This window comes from Babylonia areolata, chromosome 25 (genome assembly GCF_041734735.1).
Source record: "Babylonia areolata isolate BAREFJ2019XMU chromosome 25, ASM4173473v1, whole genome shotgun sequence".
Taxonomy (NCBI): Eukaryota; Metazoa; Mollusca; class Gastropoda; order Neogastropoda; family Buccinidae; genus Babylonia; species Babylonia areolata.
The window spans coordinates 18,837,570-18,850,940 of NC_134900.1; the positions used below are offsets into that span (position 1 = coordinate 18,837,570).

At 40.7% G+C, this 13,371-nt stretch overlaps 1 protein-coding gene across 3 annotated transcripts in view; it reads right to left on the reverse strand.

Annotated features, from left to right (window-relative positions):
- Window positions 1-13,371, reverse strand: part of LOC143299370 (plexin-A2-like) — a 128,587-nt gene that overhangs the window by 10,327 nt on the left and 104,889 nt on the right. For all 3 annotated transcript variants that reach the window (XM_076612520.1, XM_076612521.1, XM_076612519.1), the window contains exons 13-22: window positions 12,390-12,541; window positions 11,683-11,788; window positions 11,185-11,321; window positions 10,322-10,489; window positions 9,627-9,720; window positions 7,221-7,487; window positions 6,086-6,244; window positions 4,984-5,272; window positions 4,112-4,231; window positions 2,604-2,684 (exon numbers count right to left, since the gene is read on the reverse strand). In XM_076612520.1, coding sequence (XP_076468635.1) covers window positions 2,604-2,684; window positions 4,112-4,231; window positions 4,984-5,272; window positions 6,086-6,244; window positions 7,221-7,487; window positions 9,627-9,720; window positions 10,322-10,489; window positions 11,185-11,321; window positions 11,683-11,788; window positions 12,390-12,541 — 1,573 coding nt within the window. The remainder of the gene's footprint in view (window positions 1-2,603; window positions 2,685-4,111; window positions 4,232-4,983; window positions 5,273-6,085; window positions 6,245-7,220; window positions 7,488-9,626; window positions 9,721-10,321; window positions 10,490-11,184; window positions 11,322-11,682; window positions 11,789-12,389; window positions 12,542-13,371) is intronic.

The window sequence follows — 13,371 nt, forward strand, 5'->3', positions numbered from 1 at the left end:
TGCATTAGAGAAACAGAAGCTGCACGCAACACACCACACTGCATTAGAGAAACAGAAGCTGCACACAACACACCACACTGCATTACAGAAACAGTGTAATGGTGGTCCAAGGCAAAGGGGAAAGCAAAAAGAGACATGATCATACAGGAAATCAAGAAGGAAGAGGATGATAAGAGTCCAGACGGCAGTCCAGCACGGCCAGCAGGGGCAGAGGACAACATGGGAAAATGCACTCCAATGGAGCCTCAGCTGGAGTGACATGTGGAACATGGCCCCTCTTAGGATCAGCTTCATCCTAAGATCTGTGTAATACCTCCTTCCTTTGAATACAAACTTGGTGAAATGGGGGAAAGCAGATGACCTTGAGTACCCACTCTGCCATGGCAAACATTGGAACATGTCCTCAGCTCATGCAAAGCGGCGTTGAGCCAATGATGGTACACATGGAGGCACAACCAAGTGCTAAAAGAAACTGCACATGTGGTGAGCAATGTCCAAGGAGCACCAACCCTACCAGAAGTTCCAGCAGAGTTCCGCTCTGCAGAAGGCAATAAAGTCTGGCTAGGAGCAGCTGTAACACCCAAAGCATGGAAACATGGGCTGCTTGATGGTGACCTGAAGATTGGGAATGCACAGCTGACCTACCAGAGGGGAAGAAACACCTCAAACCATCAGCAAGAGTGGCATGAGACCTGACATAGTACTCCACTCCAAGGCAACGAAGCAAGCGATTCTGATTGAGCTCATTGTGCCATACAAAAGCAGAATGGAGGAAGCCCACATTTACAAGACCAAGAAGTATGCTAGTCTAGCCAGCAGCCTGAGAGAATCTGGCTTCCTAGCCAAGTCCTCGCCATAGAGATTGGTGCAAGAGGGTTTTTGAGTGCATCTGCCAACAGACTCATGAAACAGCTGTCGATTTTTGGCTGAGAGAGGATACAGGCTCTCAAGGCAATGGCAGAAGCAGCAGAAAAGAGTTCTGGTTGAGGAGGGATGAAAGTAAATTTCATAAGGATTAAATTTCACTACTCAAACTAGGCGTATGACAGCTCAGTGGTTAAAACGTCTGCCAGAAAAGGTGACTCAGTCCTGAAGTGGCAACCACCCTGGAGGCGTGGGTTTGAACCTGCTGAGGACCAGGGAAAAAAAGGCAGCAATACAAAGGCATCCAGGAGTCATGACCTGGGTGTGGCCTGGCCCCCTTAGAGCGTAAGGAGTTAAGGGCCGAAACACTTGGCTGAGGGAGGCTTCTTCTCTGAAGACCTTGTACTGTCCAGCTCTCCTAGAGTTTCTAATCACAGACAATTTTACACACTATATTACTTATTATATACTGTAATCAATGGTAAACATTTTTGCAGACAGACTATTCATTCTTAGATGCAACAAGATATTTCTCTCATTGTCACAGTATTTACACAAACACATACTCCATCTATATTTTCATTTTTCAGAAAACGTGCACATCCAGGTAAGGGAGAATGAGGTGGTGTTACCTATCTCAGATCAACAGCAAACATTTTGCATTGCACCCATTCTACACTCATCCAGAAATGTACTCCAACTGATCAAATCACTTTATTGTTTGAAAGAGTGAAACAGTGTACAGAAATTTGCCTTCAGGCTGGTTATATGGAAAAAAACAAAACAAAAAACCTTTCTTATTCTGTCACTTGCACAATGTTAGTATCTTATATCTCAGAAATATAGAGCAAACAAAATTATGTGTGAAGTATGGAAATACTTTTGAAATATGAGTATTTCTTATATGTCTATATGTGCTGGGGTTTTTTTAATTTTTTATTTTATTTTTTTTTTATTTTTTTTTTTTATAAACAAATCAGACATAAGGTTATGAAAAATAGTCATATAACCAGCAAAAATTGTTTCACATACCTTTTTTAATTCTTTATTTCTCAGAAAATACTGCATACAAAATCACATATAAACTATGCCTGTTCTTTTTTTAAACACAAATATGTAGTTCTGCCTCAAGACATCTAAAGAAACATACTTTGCAGGGCTTCAGATTGACATCAAATCTGCCTAATTATCTAATTTCTTCCAAAAGCAAGTGCCTGTGTTTCTGTGGGGGCCACCTGTGTGTGTACCACCTCTGGCTCAAAGTCTGTAGTCTGACCCATAACCAGTAGTCTCTGGACCCTCATTTTCAGGTGTGAGGGGTCAGTTATAGGGTGCCTACTGATCTGTTTGTTTTTGCTGCCCCACCATATGCACTATTTCAGTTTCTCAAACCATCTTAAAATTCTGCTTAGGCTGATACCTCAGAGTTAAATACTGCTTGCACAAAAATCCCAAGGCACAGAAACTGACGGAGGCTTAGTACAGACAAAACGAATTACAATGAATTACAGACAAAACAACAAAGTTTTCAATAAATTACAAACCAAACACTTTTAAACAATTTACAGACAAAACAGAAACAGTGCTTTCAATGAATTAGACATGACACGGTATCTGCAATAAACTACAGACAAAACAAAAATAGTGTTTTTAACAGATTCAAACACACACATACACAGATAACATAAAAAACACAGCCACACAGTTTGACATAACAGGTTAGATATCATCCCCCCTACCTTGCAAAGTTTTGACAGCCACCTGTGCAGACTTGTCGTCTCCCCTCTGTAACTGGGCCTTGTACACTGCACCAAAATGACCTGAAACACACAGACACTCCATCACTCACACATGATCGTCCAGAATGGAGAAAGGCTAGTGCAGGAGTCAGCATCGCAGTGCCCCAACAGTTCCCCATGGAGCTAAGGGACCAAGCAAACCAAGCAGCACACAGACACCTGTTATCAGTGCTTTCACTGCCCCTGGCTCTGTGCACGGGCATCCACATTTCAAAACGTTTATTTCTGGACACCCCATGGGGTCACATGAACATGTTACATATTTCTTGTAACTCATGCAAAGTGTGAAACACATTTGACACCATGCTCACAATCAGTTGCTACAACCATCCAAACTGAAAACAACAAAACTATGCATCTTTTCAACAACATGTAAAAGATTCTTCACTGGGCTGTGGCTTCTCTAATGGAGCTATGCATAATGCAAATGAACACTCATTCTAGAAAACTCACGCTTCACCTATATATTTCTGACAGAACTGTTTGCGAGAGTATCATTCATCTACACTTGACTCATGTTTTTATCAAGTTCAAAGACAATAAAAATAGTAACATGTATCATTTTTTCCTCTGTTTGAAATAGACATCACACTGCCTGTTGTTCATGCTTTTTGAGGATGATCAGTAATGTAACACCAAACAAATCAACAACATCATAATTAGTTCAAACAGTCTTTATTCCAAACACTGGCTGCCAAGTCATATAAAATCATGTGAAACGAAATAATTGTAATGCTAGAAAAATATTGATTACACACAGTTTTAACACCATGTTATCACTAACCCATTCCATGCTTGCTGAGTTTGCATCCTCCATTTGTAGTTGGTGCATTAATTTACACACTCAACAACAACAACAACAACAAAAAAAGTACAATAAACAAAACAAATAATCATATACAATAAACAAAAGAAATAATCATATCAACACAAACAATTCTTAAAGTTTAAACCTTGCTGTTTACACAATGCAACAAGAACAATCAAAGTAACCTATCATTTATGTTTGCCATGTTACAGCAAATTAAATTTTTCTCTAAAACACTGACCGGCAGATCTGATTTCAGGACTAGATTATAGATACAGAAGGTAAGACCCATGTTAAAGTTCTCTTTCTAATTTTCAAAACTTATCTGCAAAGATATATGGCACACTGATTTTCAGTAGCATACAACTTTGGACATAAGCTGTCAGCGCACTCCAGACATCAGTGGGAGGTCAATCTGTTGGTAAATCACTGAAGAATACTGGCGAGGTTAGTTCCCTTTAACTGCAAGATCATTGTCAACAGAAAAAATCATGAAACATTGCTGGTGAAGTCCTCCATCAAGCTGGATTGACTTCTGAGTGTCAGTGCATGTTCACTGGCAAAACAGGGATAAGTTCAATGCAAACTCAAGCACAAGCACAATTCATGCTGTCCCAAGCAGGAAAAAGAGGACACTGACCTTTGCCGATGAGTTCCCCAACGTCCAGCCTGCTGCGAGGTATCAACATGGCTGTGACATTCTGTCTCAGGGCAGGATCCTCAAACTGACTCAGCAGCTCTGTGATGTAGGGGCTGCAGTCTGCAACACAACAACCATGTGTGAAGTGTGAGGGCAGGATGGTGGGTGGGCAGAGGCAAAGGCAGTAACGTTCCATGTACGGAGTCAAAGAATACAGTAATGCTACCTATCATTACTTACATCATGGCTTACATAGTTAATTAAACCACAATCTGGAAAGAAATGCTGATGTTTTCAATCCCCATCTGGAGAAAAATGTTTCAGCCATTTGTTACCATCTGGCGAGCAATGCTGATATTGTTTCTGCCATTTGTCACCATCTACAGTGTTTTCAACAACCTGTTACCATCTGGAGAGCAATGCTGACATTTTGTTTCAGCCATTTGTCTCCATCTACAGTGTTTTCAACAACCTGTTACCACCTGGAGAGCAATGCTGACATTTTGTTTCAGCCATTCGTCACCATCTACAGTGTTTTTAACAACCTGTTACCATCTGGAGAGCAATGCTGACATTTTGTTTCAGCCATTTGTCACCATCTACAGTGTTTTTAACAACCTGTTACCATCTGGAGAGAAAACCCATCATGAGGGCTGGTTTCTGAGATGTTCAAGCCAGCAACTTGAGGCCACATAGCGCAGTCAACCCCAAAGTTTGCTTTCTACCATCCATTGCCATCTGGAGTGAAAAGGATTGGATATTTTGCTTTTCATCACTGGTTGCCCTCTGAAAAGAGGCTTAAGTTTCCATGCTTCATAACAATTTTGCTCACTACCACCAGTGCCCACGTGAAGAGGCAAAGCTTCCTGTACCTTTCTCATCCATAATCTGCCCGTTGACATCAGCGACAGCCACATGGTTCAAGCCGATCTCCTCCTCCTCCTTCTTGCCCTGATAGTCCTGCAGCACATCGGGGATGTAGTCCGTGGCCGGCTTGTGTTTGCGATGGCGGCGCAGCACGCACACGGTCAGCAGCACGATGATGGCCAGGATGGGAATGACCACGCCCAAGATCACTCCCAGGGCCATCGGTTTGTTGGTGTTCGACACCTCGTAGTAGCGCAGGTACCCCACTTTCTTGGCCATGTTGCCGATGCGTACCTGTCACAAATCAATTTAAATCGAATCAAGTTGTTTACTGAAGCCCAGCTGAATGCAAAAGGGCCATTTCAGGGTTGAATACCCTGTACAGTTCTTGAAATGAATCAATGATATGAATACTTAAATAGCGCTTATCCTCGGTCGGAGACCAAGCTCTATGCACTTTACAAACTCTGGGTCATTTGCACAATAGGGTGCCTACATGAGTAGAGCCGACTGACAGCTGTCATTGAGCACTCATCATTCATCTTCTGTCATTCAATAAGATTTTAGGCATGCACACATACACAATCAGACACGTGGAAGAGAACATTAATTAATGTTAAAAGGCCAATTTAATTTTTTTCAAAATTTACTTTTTGTTTTTAATATCATTTTCTGTTTTCTCCTGGTTTTAAACTGAAATAGCATGAAATTACTGGTTAGTTTTCCAGAGAATTTGAAACCCACTGCCACAACTAAAGCACAGTTCTTTTGTTTTTTTCCTGAAAGAAAAAATAAACTAAGCTGAACGTTCACATGTTGGTTAGCACCTTACACCACAGTTATTACAAGAACATGAACATGAACACACATCTATGTGCGTGTAAGCTTGTACACGCAAACACAGTAAACATCCATATTACACCACAAGCCAATGTGCATGTATGCTTGCACACATACACACACACAAACAGCGACCACACACCTATGTGCATGTATGCTTGCACATACACAGACACACATAGTGAGCAACCACATTTCACTACAAACCAATGTGCTTGTATGCCAGCATACACACACACAGATGCACACACACAGTGATCAACCCACCATGACTGGAGCTATGCCGGTGGACTCTGTGCCGTCAGGGGCTGACGACGGAGGCTCACAGGTGATGGCTGTATCCGTGGCAGCCACACTCTCACACTCCTCATTGCCCACATGCACTGACACGGATGCCATCAGATTGCTGATGATGCGGAACCGACCCTGGAAACAGTCAGAGAAAGTTCACTCTTCAATTTGTGTGAATATCTCACAAAGGATGCTGGTCATCAAACATGCTTCATATTGTATACAACAAATGCACTAATTAAGTTTAAAAAAAAACAAAAAACCCTATTCAGCATGTGAATATGTTGTGAATATTACAACACCAGTGCTGGTTAGGTTAAAAAAACACAAAAAAAAACACCCCAAAACCCCAAACATATTCAGCATGTAAATAATATGACATCAGTGCTAGTCAGGATTAAAAAACCTATTGCAGCATGTGAAAAATATGACACCAGTGCTTAGGCTAATGATAATCTCACTGATACAGGCTTATCATCAGGATGTAAAAAAGTCACCATTTTCAATCTTGACATCTTCCTCTTGGGATCCCATCATTATTTTCATTCAGTAGAGTCAATCACATCACTGACATCTAACCAAAAAGCAGTAACTGCATTTCAAACTGTGTGCTGCACTGATTTCATTTCATCAAGATTCAGCAGTCAAGGAGAATTAACTGTGTGAGGCTATTTGTTTGAGATTGAACTGATTTCACCTTCATTTTGTGCAGCTTACATTACATACAAAATCTGACACATAAATGACAAATCTGACACACAAATGACACAAAGTCTGACACCAAATCTGCCATGAAGATGACACAAAAATTAAATCTAACACAAAAATTACATAAAATGACAAAATTTAGCATGAAGATGACACAAAGTCTGACACACAAAAATGGCACAAAGTCTGACAAAAATACAACACAACACCAAATCTGACATCCCCACCTCCAAATCTAATACAAAACTGGAATGAAATCTGACACAAAAAAATCACAAATTCTGACACAAAATTCTGACAAAAAAATGTCAAAATATATTTCACAAACTTGACAAAATCTAACACAAAAATGACACAGAATCAAACAAAAATGACACACAAACTCTGTCACACCAGCACTCACATTGATGACCAGCAGGTCCTTCTCTGTGAACTCCTTGGTCTGGTCCTCCCCAGGGAACATGTTCAGCTGGGGGTCAGGGTACAGCAGCAGGGGACCGAACTCTGGCTTGTGGGAGATGTTCTTGTGGGTCATGACGCCGTCCAGTGTGAAGCCATAGTGCACCTCCAGGGGGCTGGTCTCTGTGATGTTCAGGTTGGCTGCCTGGATTGGCTTCATCAGGCTGGGCACCTGGCACTCCATGGTTAACGTGTTCTCCAGGTGGCACAGCTGTGGGGAAAACAGAAAGAAGCTTTTTTTTTTCTTTTCTGCAACAGCTGAGTGTTTTAAGCATTGAAATTTCAATCTGAGGGTCCCGGGTTCGAATCTCAGTAATGACACCTGGTGGGTAAAGGGTGGAGATTTTTCCGATCTCCCCGGTCAACATATGTGCAAGCATGCTAGTGTCTGAACCCACTTCAAGTGAATACACACAAAGAAGATCAAATATTTAAGTTAAAGATCCTGTCCAACCGCTTCCAGATTGTCTGTGTTTGTAACTTTAAGTCTGATCCAACCCTGATCTCCTATGGCATGCCACAAGGCTCTGTCTTGGGCCCCGTTCTGTTCGTTCTGTATACTGCTCCTATTTCTGATGTCATTTCTGGCCATTCTGTTCTTCACCACTCTTTTGCTGATGATACTCAGCTACAAAAGTCTGCAGAACCAAACCAAGTACACAGTCTGATTCTGTCAATGCAGGATTGTATTCTCGATGTTAAATCCTGGATGACATTCAACAAACTAAAGTTGACAATAATCATAGCTGCAGTTTTGTCAACTAAAACTGAAGCTATGATTATTTCCTGTGCAAGAATGTCTTCTTTTTCTGCCTCTATTGTGGTTGGTGATGTCACAGTTCAGTTTTCTAAATCAGCAAGGAACCTTGACTCAAACCTCAGCATGCATGCTCAGGCAGTAAATCTGATACACATTGTCAATTGTGAACTTCGTTGCATCAAATCTATCCGTCAATACCTTTCTGTTGAAACTACTAAAACTCTTATTTCTGCTTTTGTGCTGTCACAAACTGACTACTGTAATTCTCTTCTCATAGGCTGTCCACATAATATTCTTCAGCAAATTCAAAAACTTCAAAACAATGCTGCCTGTCTGACTCGCAGAGTCCCATGTACTGATCACATTTCTCCTCACCTCAGAACTCTACATTGGCTCCCCATTAAAGCGAGAATTAAATACAAAGTTGCGTGTCTCTGCTATTCTGCTTTCCACTCCGCAGGACCTATATATCTTTCTGACCTTATCAGTGTTTACACTCCCGCAAGAAATCTCTGCTCTTCCTCTAACTGTTACCTTTTGAAACCTCCTTGTGTCAATACAAGAACCTACGGTGAACGTTCTTTCTTCTTTACTGCTCCTCACATCTGGAACAAACTTCCTCATCATAGCCGTACATTTGATTCTATTTCTGCTTTTCGCTCATCACTAAAAACTCATCTTTTTAAAACCTATCTACAAGCACTATCAGCTTCCTTGTTCTCCAAAACCACCCATGTCAGCTCACTTTGGATATATGTAGAGTGGGAGGGGGAGAGTGAGTGGGGGGGCAAGGGGGGAGGTTTTGTTGTTTTTTTATAGAAAGAGTGGTCATGTATGTTTTATGTAACCTGTAATATTCTTCTTTCATGTAAAGTGCCCGGAGCTATTAGAGAGAAAGGGCACTATATAAATGTACATTATTATTATTATTATCATAATCCATGTCAGTGTTTGGTGGGTTATGAAAACAAGAACATACCCAGCATGCACACCCCTGAAAACGGAGTATGGCAGCCTACATGGCGAGATAAATAAACAAAATGGTCATATATGTAAAATGTTACACGTCTGTATGAGTATTTGTGTGCGTGACTGAAGCATGATTGAATGACACAGGAAATGAATGATGAGAGTCCAATGGCGGCTATCAGTTGGCTCTACCCAGGTAGGCAGCCTGTTGTACAAATGAACGTGTTTGAAAAGCGCTTATTAAAGCTTGGTCTCCAACCAAAGATAAGTGCTATATAAATATCTATATATCATCACATCAATGCCGTTTTAAAGCCCTCATGGCTAAGAGGGTGGGGATACAACTTGGATTAGAAACTCTCCACTATATTCAAATTCTAGCTCTGATAGCCAGCACAGCAGTTGCCTCCTCTGCTGTACTGTTGGTCATAGTTGCACACAATTACCATGCATATCTCTACTGTGAAATGAATCAAATTACAAACAGAGTCTTTGCAAAACAGGCTGCCAACCTGGGTATACTGACAGCTGCCTTTTGGTGCTGATCATTTGTTTCCTGTTACATTCAGTCAGGCATCAGACACACTCACACACACACACACAGGTATGGCTTGCACTCACCTTTTTGAAAAACTGACCACCATAGGTGATGAAGAACACAGGTTTCTGAATCAAATCCAGACCCACTCCTATCACTGTGATCGAAGTTCCACCACTGTAACAGAACGTACATGTACACAATGATTCAAGGTATGTACCACTATAATACAACACACACGTAACTGAACACTGTACTGTACAGTAGGTGTTATCATTTAATGAGAAAGCCCTCTAACAGAAAATATTTTAAGATATGAAACCCAACTACAGAAATTCTTTTCAACAAACTATCTAACAATCAGACACTCCTCAAGATAGAAAGTTTCAGATTTATAAAACACACAATCAAGACATATTATGCAAAAGATAAACACAAACACTGGATTTTAATAAAACTGTTTTATCATGTGTATTTGGCTGTGTAGTCTGGTATATAAATCGGTCTTCTAAGCTGCTGTGCTTTCTATATTTTCTAACCATAAGATTTAGTCTTGACAAACCCAGCCATCTTAAAAATGTTCATTGTTTGTTAGTAATTCTCATAACACATCCATAAAAGAAAGAGAGAAAACAGGAGATAAATTCTGTAAATAGCAACAATCAGGTGAAATTTAAGCCACACAACAACCAAACATTCTCAAATATGTACATATCAGTTTTCCTCTCCAACAACTGCACAACACACTAATGCACATGGCACTCATACATACACCCACCTCAGAATACTCCTCTTGGGCTCGATCATGGAAATGTTGGGGTCATTGGCATACGTGAAGGGCTCTGGACTGCTCTTTTCATGACCTCCAAAGCTGACCTTGACCCTGGCCTGATTACTGGCCCCTGACTGCTTTGGGACAATGCACTCCAGCATCGTGCGATTCCGCCTAAAAAAGTAACACCCAGCATGGTTCAGTTACTTGTAACCAAGCAGTAACGATCAATGAAAGCTATGACAAAAAAAAGCTCCTATATTAGAACTGTTAACCACGACAGTGTGCAGAAAGACAACAGAAAGTAATGATGTTGCACAGAAAGACAAAAACAACACAAAATACTGCTGTTGTACTGAAAAACAATCTGCTTAAAACCTAGGATCAATTCTGCAAACTACACTGGTCAACACTGAGAGAGAAATAAAAAACCCCTACAGAGTAATATGATGCCGAACATGAAAACCATTCACAACTTTCCTGCTTGTGTTGCTGAAAGAGCTCTACTGCATGCTGCCAGATATTGTTTCCAAACTGTAATATCATTTCTATGGCTGACAGCAAAACTGTTTTCCACTGATTCTGATTCATCTATTTTTCAAACTGTTTTTTTTTTTCTTTTCTCTTCAATTAGTTTTGTTATTTCAACATGAAACAGTTTCAGTTTCAAAAAGGTTGTTCAGACAATTGGGCTGACCCATATACATACTACATCTGCTGTAAAAAGAAAAACAACAACAAAAAACACCTCCAATATATGCCAGAAGAGCATAGGATCTAACTTTTCAGCTTTCTTCAAGTCTTTGTTTCACGAACAAAAAGACTGTATTAAAGCTGACTTGTGTCCTTATCTAATGAAAAGCACTCACTTGATGACCTGGCAGCTTCCTCCATCGATGTCAATGGACACGTCACTACCAGCGTCCATGTGGGTGCCAATGATCACCAGAGTGGTCCCCCCTGACCTGGGGCCCATTTTGGGAATGATTCCAGTCACTGTTGGGTCCTGAAACAGGCCGTACATTATGGTCATCAGCTAAATAACACTCACAGCACAACTGACAGTCATTGGACCTGTCTGCAGACATATTATTTGTACTGTATTTGTATTACATTTTGTCACAACAGATTTCTCTGGGGAAAATTCTGTCTGCTCCCCCTTGGAAAGCATGTTGCAAAAGTGAAGTGTCATCCTTTTTTTCACCCTTTTTCTGTCTGCAAGTGTACTTGTTTTGGTATCAAAGTGGATTTTTCTACATAATTTTGCCATAAACAACCCTTTTGCATTTCATGTGTCCTAAGTGTGCATGCTACACACGAACCTCAGTTAGGCTGTAAAAATGAAAAGATCAAGTGTAGAGACTTACCACATAGGTAAATGGGGAGTCAGATTCTGCTGTGTATAGGTTGTCCACCACAACGGTGATGGTTCCGTTCTTCACGGCATCTGTCATCTCTGTCTCACACACAAATCTGCACAGAAACGTCACTCATGGCAAACTCTTCATCCCTGAAAATGGGACTGTGGCTGCCTACAAGGCAGGGTAAAAACAGTCGTACATGTATAAGCCTTTTCAAACATACCAGTGAATGTGGGTGTTGCAGCCCATAATGAAAAAGGAGTACAGTCACAAATATTCATTATTCACTCAACTGTATTCTTTCTTTCACTTGCATGAGCGCACACACACACACACACACACACACTTGCAGAGACTGGAGAATAGTTTGCTGTGAATGAATTTTTTTTTTTAAATTGGTCTTTTCAATGACACATGGACCTCTCATCCAAAGTTCTATCTTTTGATCTAAATTTCCACTGCTTTGTAAAGAAACATGATCACAAATAACAAACTGAATTATAATTTGGTCATATTTTCCCCCCTCAAAGTGGGGTCTGGGTGTTTACAAGGTATTTTACCCTGGCACGGTTTCAAACCAAAATGGGGGGGTTTAGGCTTTATCAGATAGAAGGCGTTTATATGATAGTGTACAGTACTTAATGCTGAGAAGTAGAAAGAAAAAATACTTGATGAGGAAAACTGTGATTTCTACCTCCCTGTCCGATACATACCCTGATGACGGTTCATAGTGCTCCGGTTTGACCTCGCATTTGACCCCAGCCACAGTGACGCCCCCACTGATGTCACTGTAGGTCTTGCCCAGGTTGAGGCCGGTGACGGACATGCTGGTCTTGCCCTTGATGGGGCCTGTTGTTGGGCTGAACTGTAACAACACACACACACCATCCCCTTAGGACACCACCACCACATCTACATTGCTCTTGCTTTCAGTTTAGTTTTCAGTTTCAAGAAGGTGTCAAACATGTGGACTGATCTATATAAGCTACACCACATATGCTGTCCAAAAAATAAAAAAATGCAAAACAAAAGCAACAAAAAAAAGCTGCCTGATCTTCACATAAAACCCAACGCTTGATCACGCCTTCAGTTAAAAAACATAAAGTGTAATTACTGTGACATCCTGATTCATCTGTGTCTGTGGTTTCTTATTTATTGCCACATCCTGACAAACTTCTTCAGTGGTTTCTTATTTAATGATATATCCTAACAAACTTTATTCATCAGTGGTTTATCAATTATTGAGATATTCTTACAAACATAATTCAGCAGTTCTTCAGTGTTTCTCAATTAATGACATCCTAATAAACATAATTCAGCAATTCTTTATTTGTTTGGTTTGTTAAAACCCTTATCATTCTTCAATTCTGATATCTCTTGCCTGACAATGCCGGTCAGAATGCACTCCTCCATCCAATCCATTGTTAGCCGTTTTTGCTGTTTTTCTTCTTAATAACCCCCCTCCCCACATCCTATCCCTTACCCATTCTTCACACTCATTGTGTGAGTGTGTATGAGTGTGCTGAATGTATACATGTCTAAATCACCTGATCAATCAACAGACAATAAACCAACAAGAAGAAGAAAGGAGAAAAAACATCAGAGATCACTCACTCTCAGGTCTGAGGTCTGAGGCGTGTGTCTAAATTTACCTTGCAGTGGACAGACAATAAACCAAAGAGAAGAAGACGATCA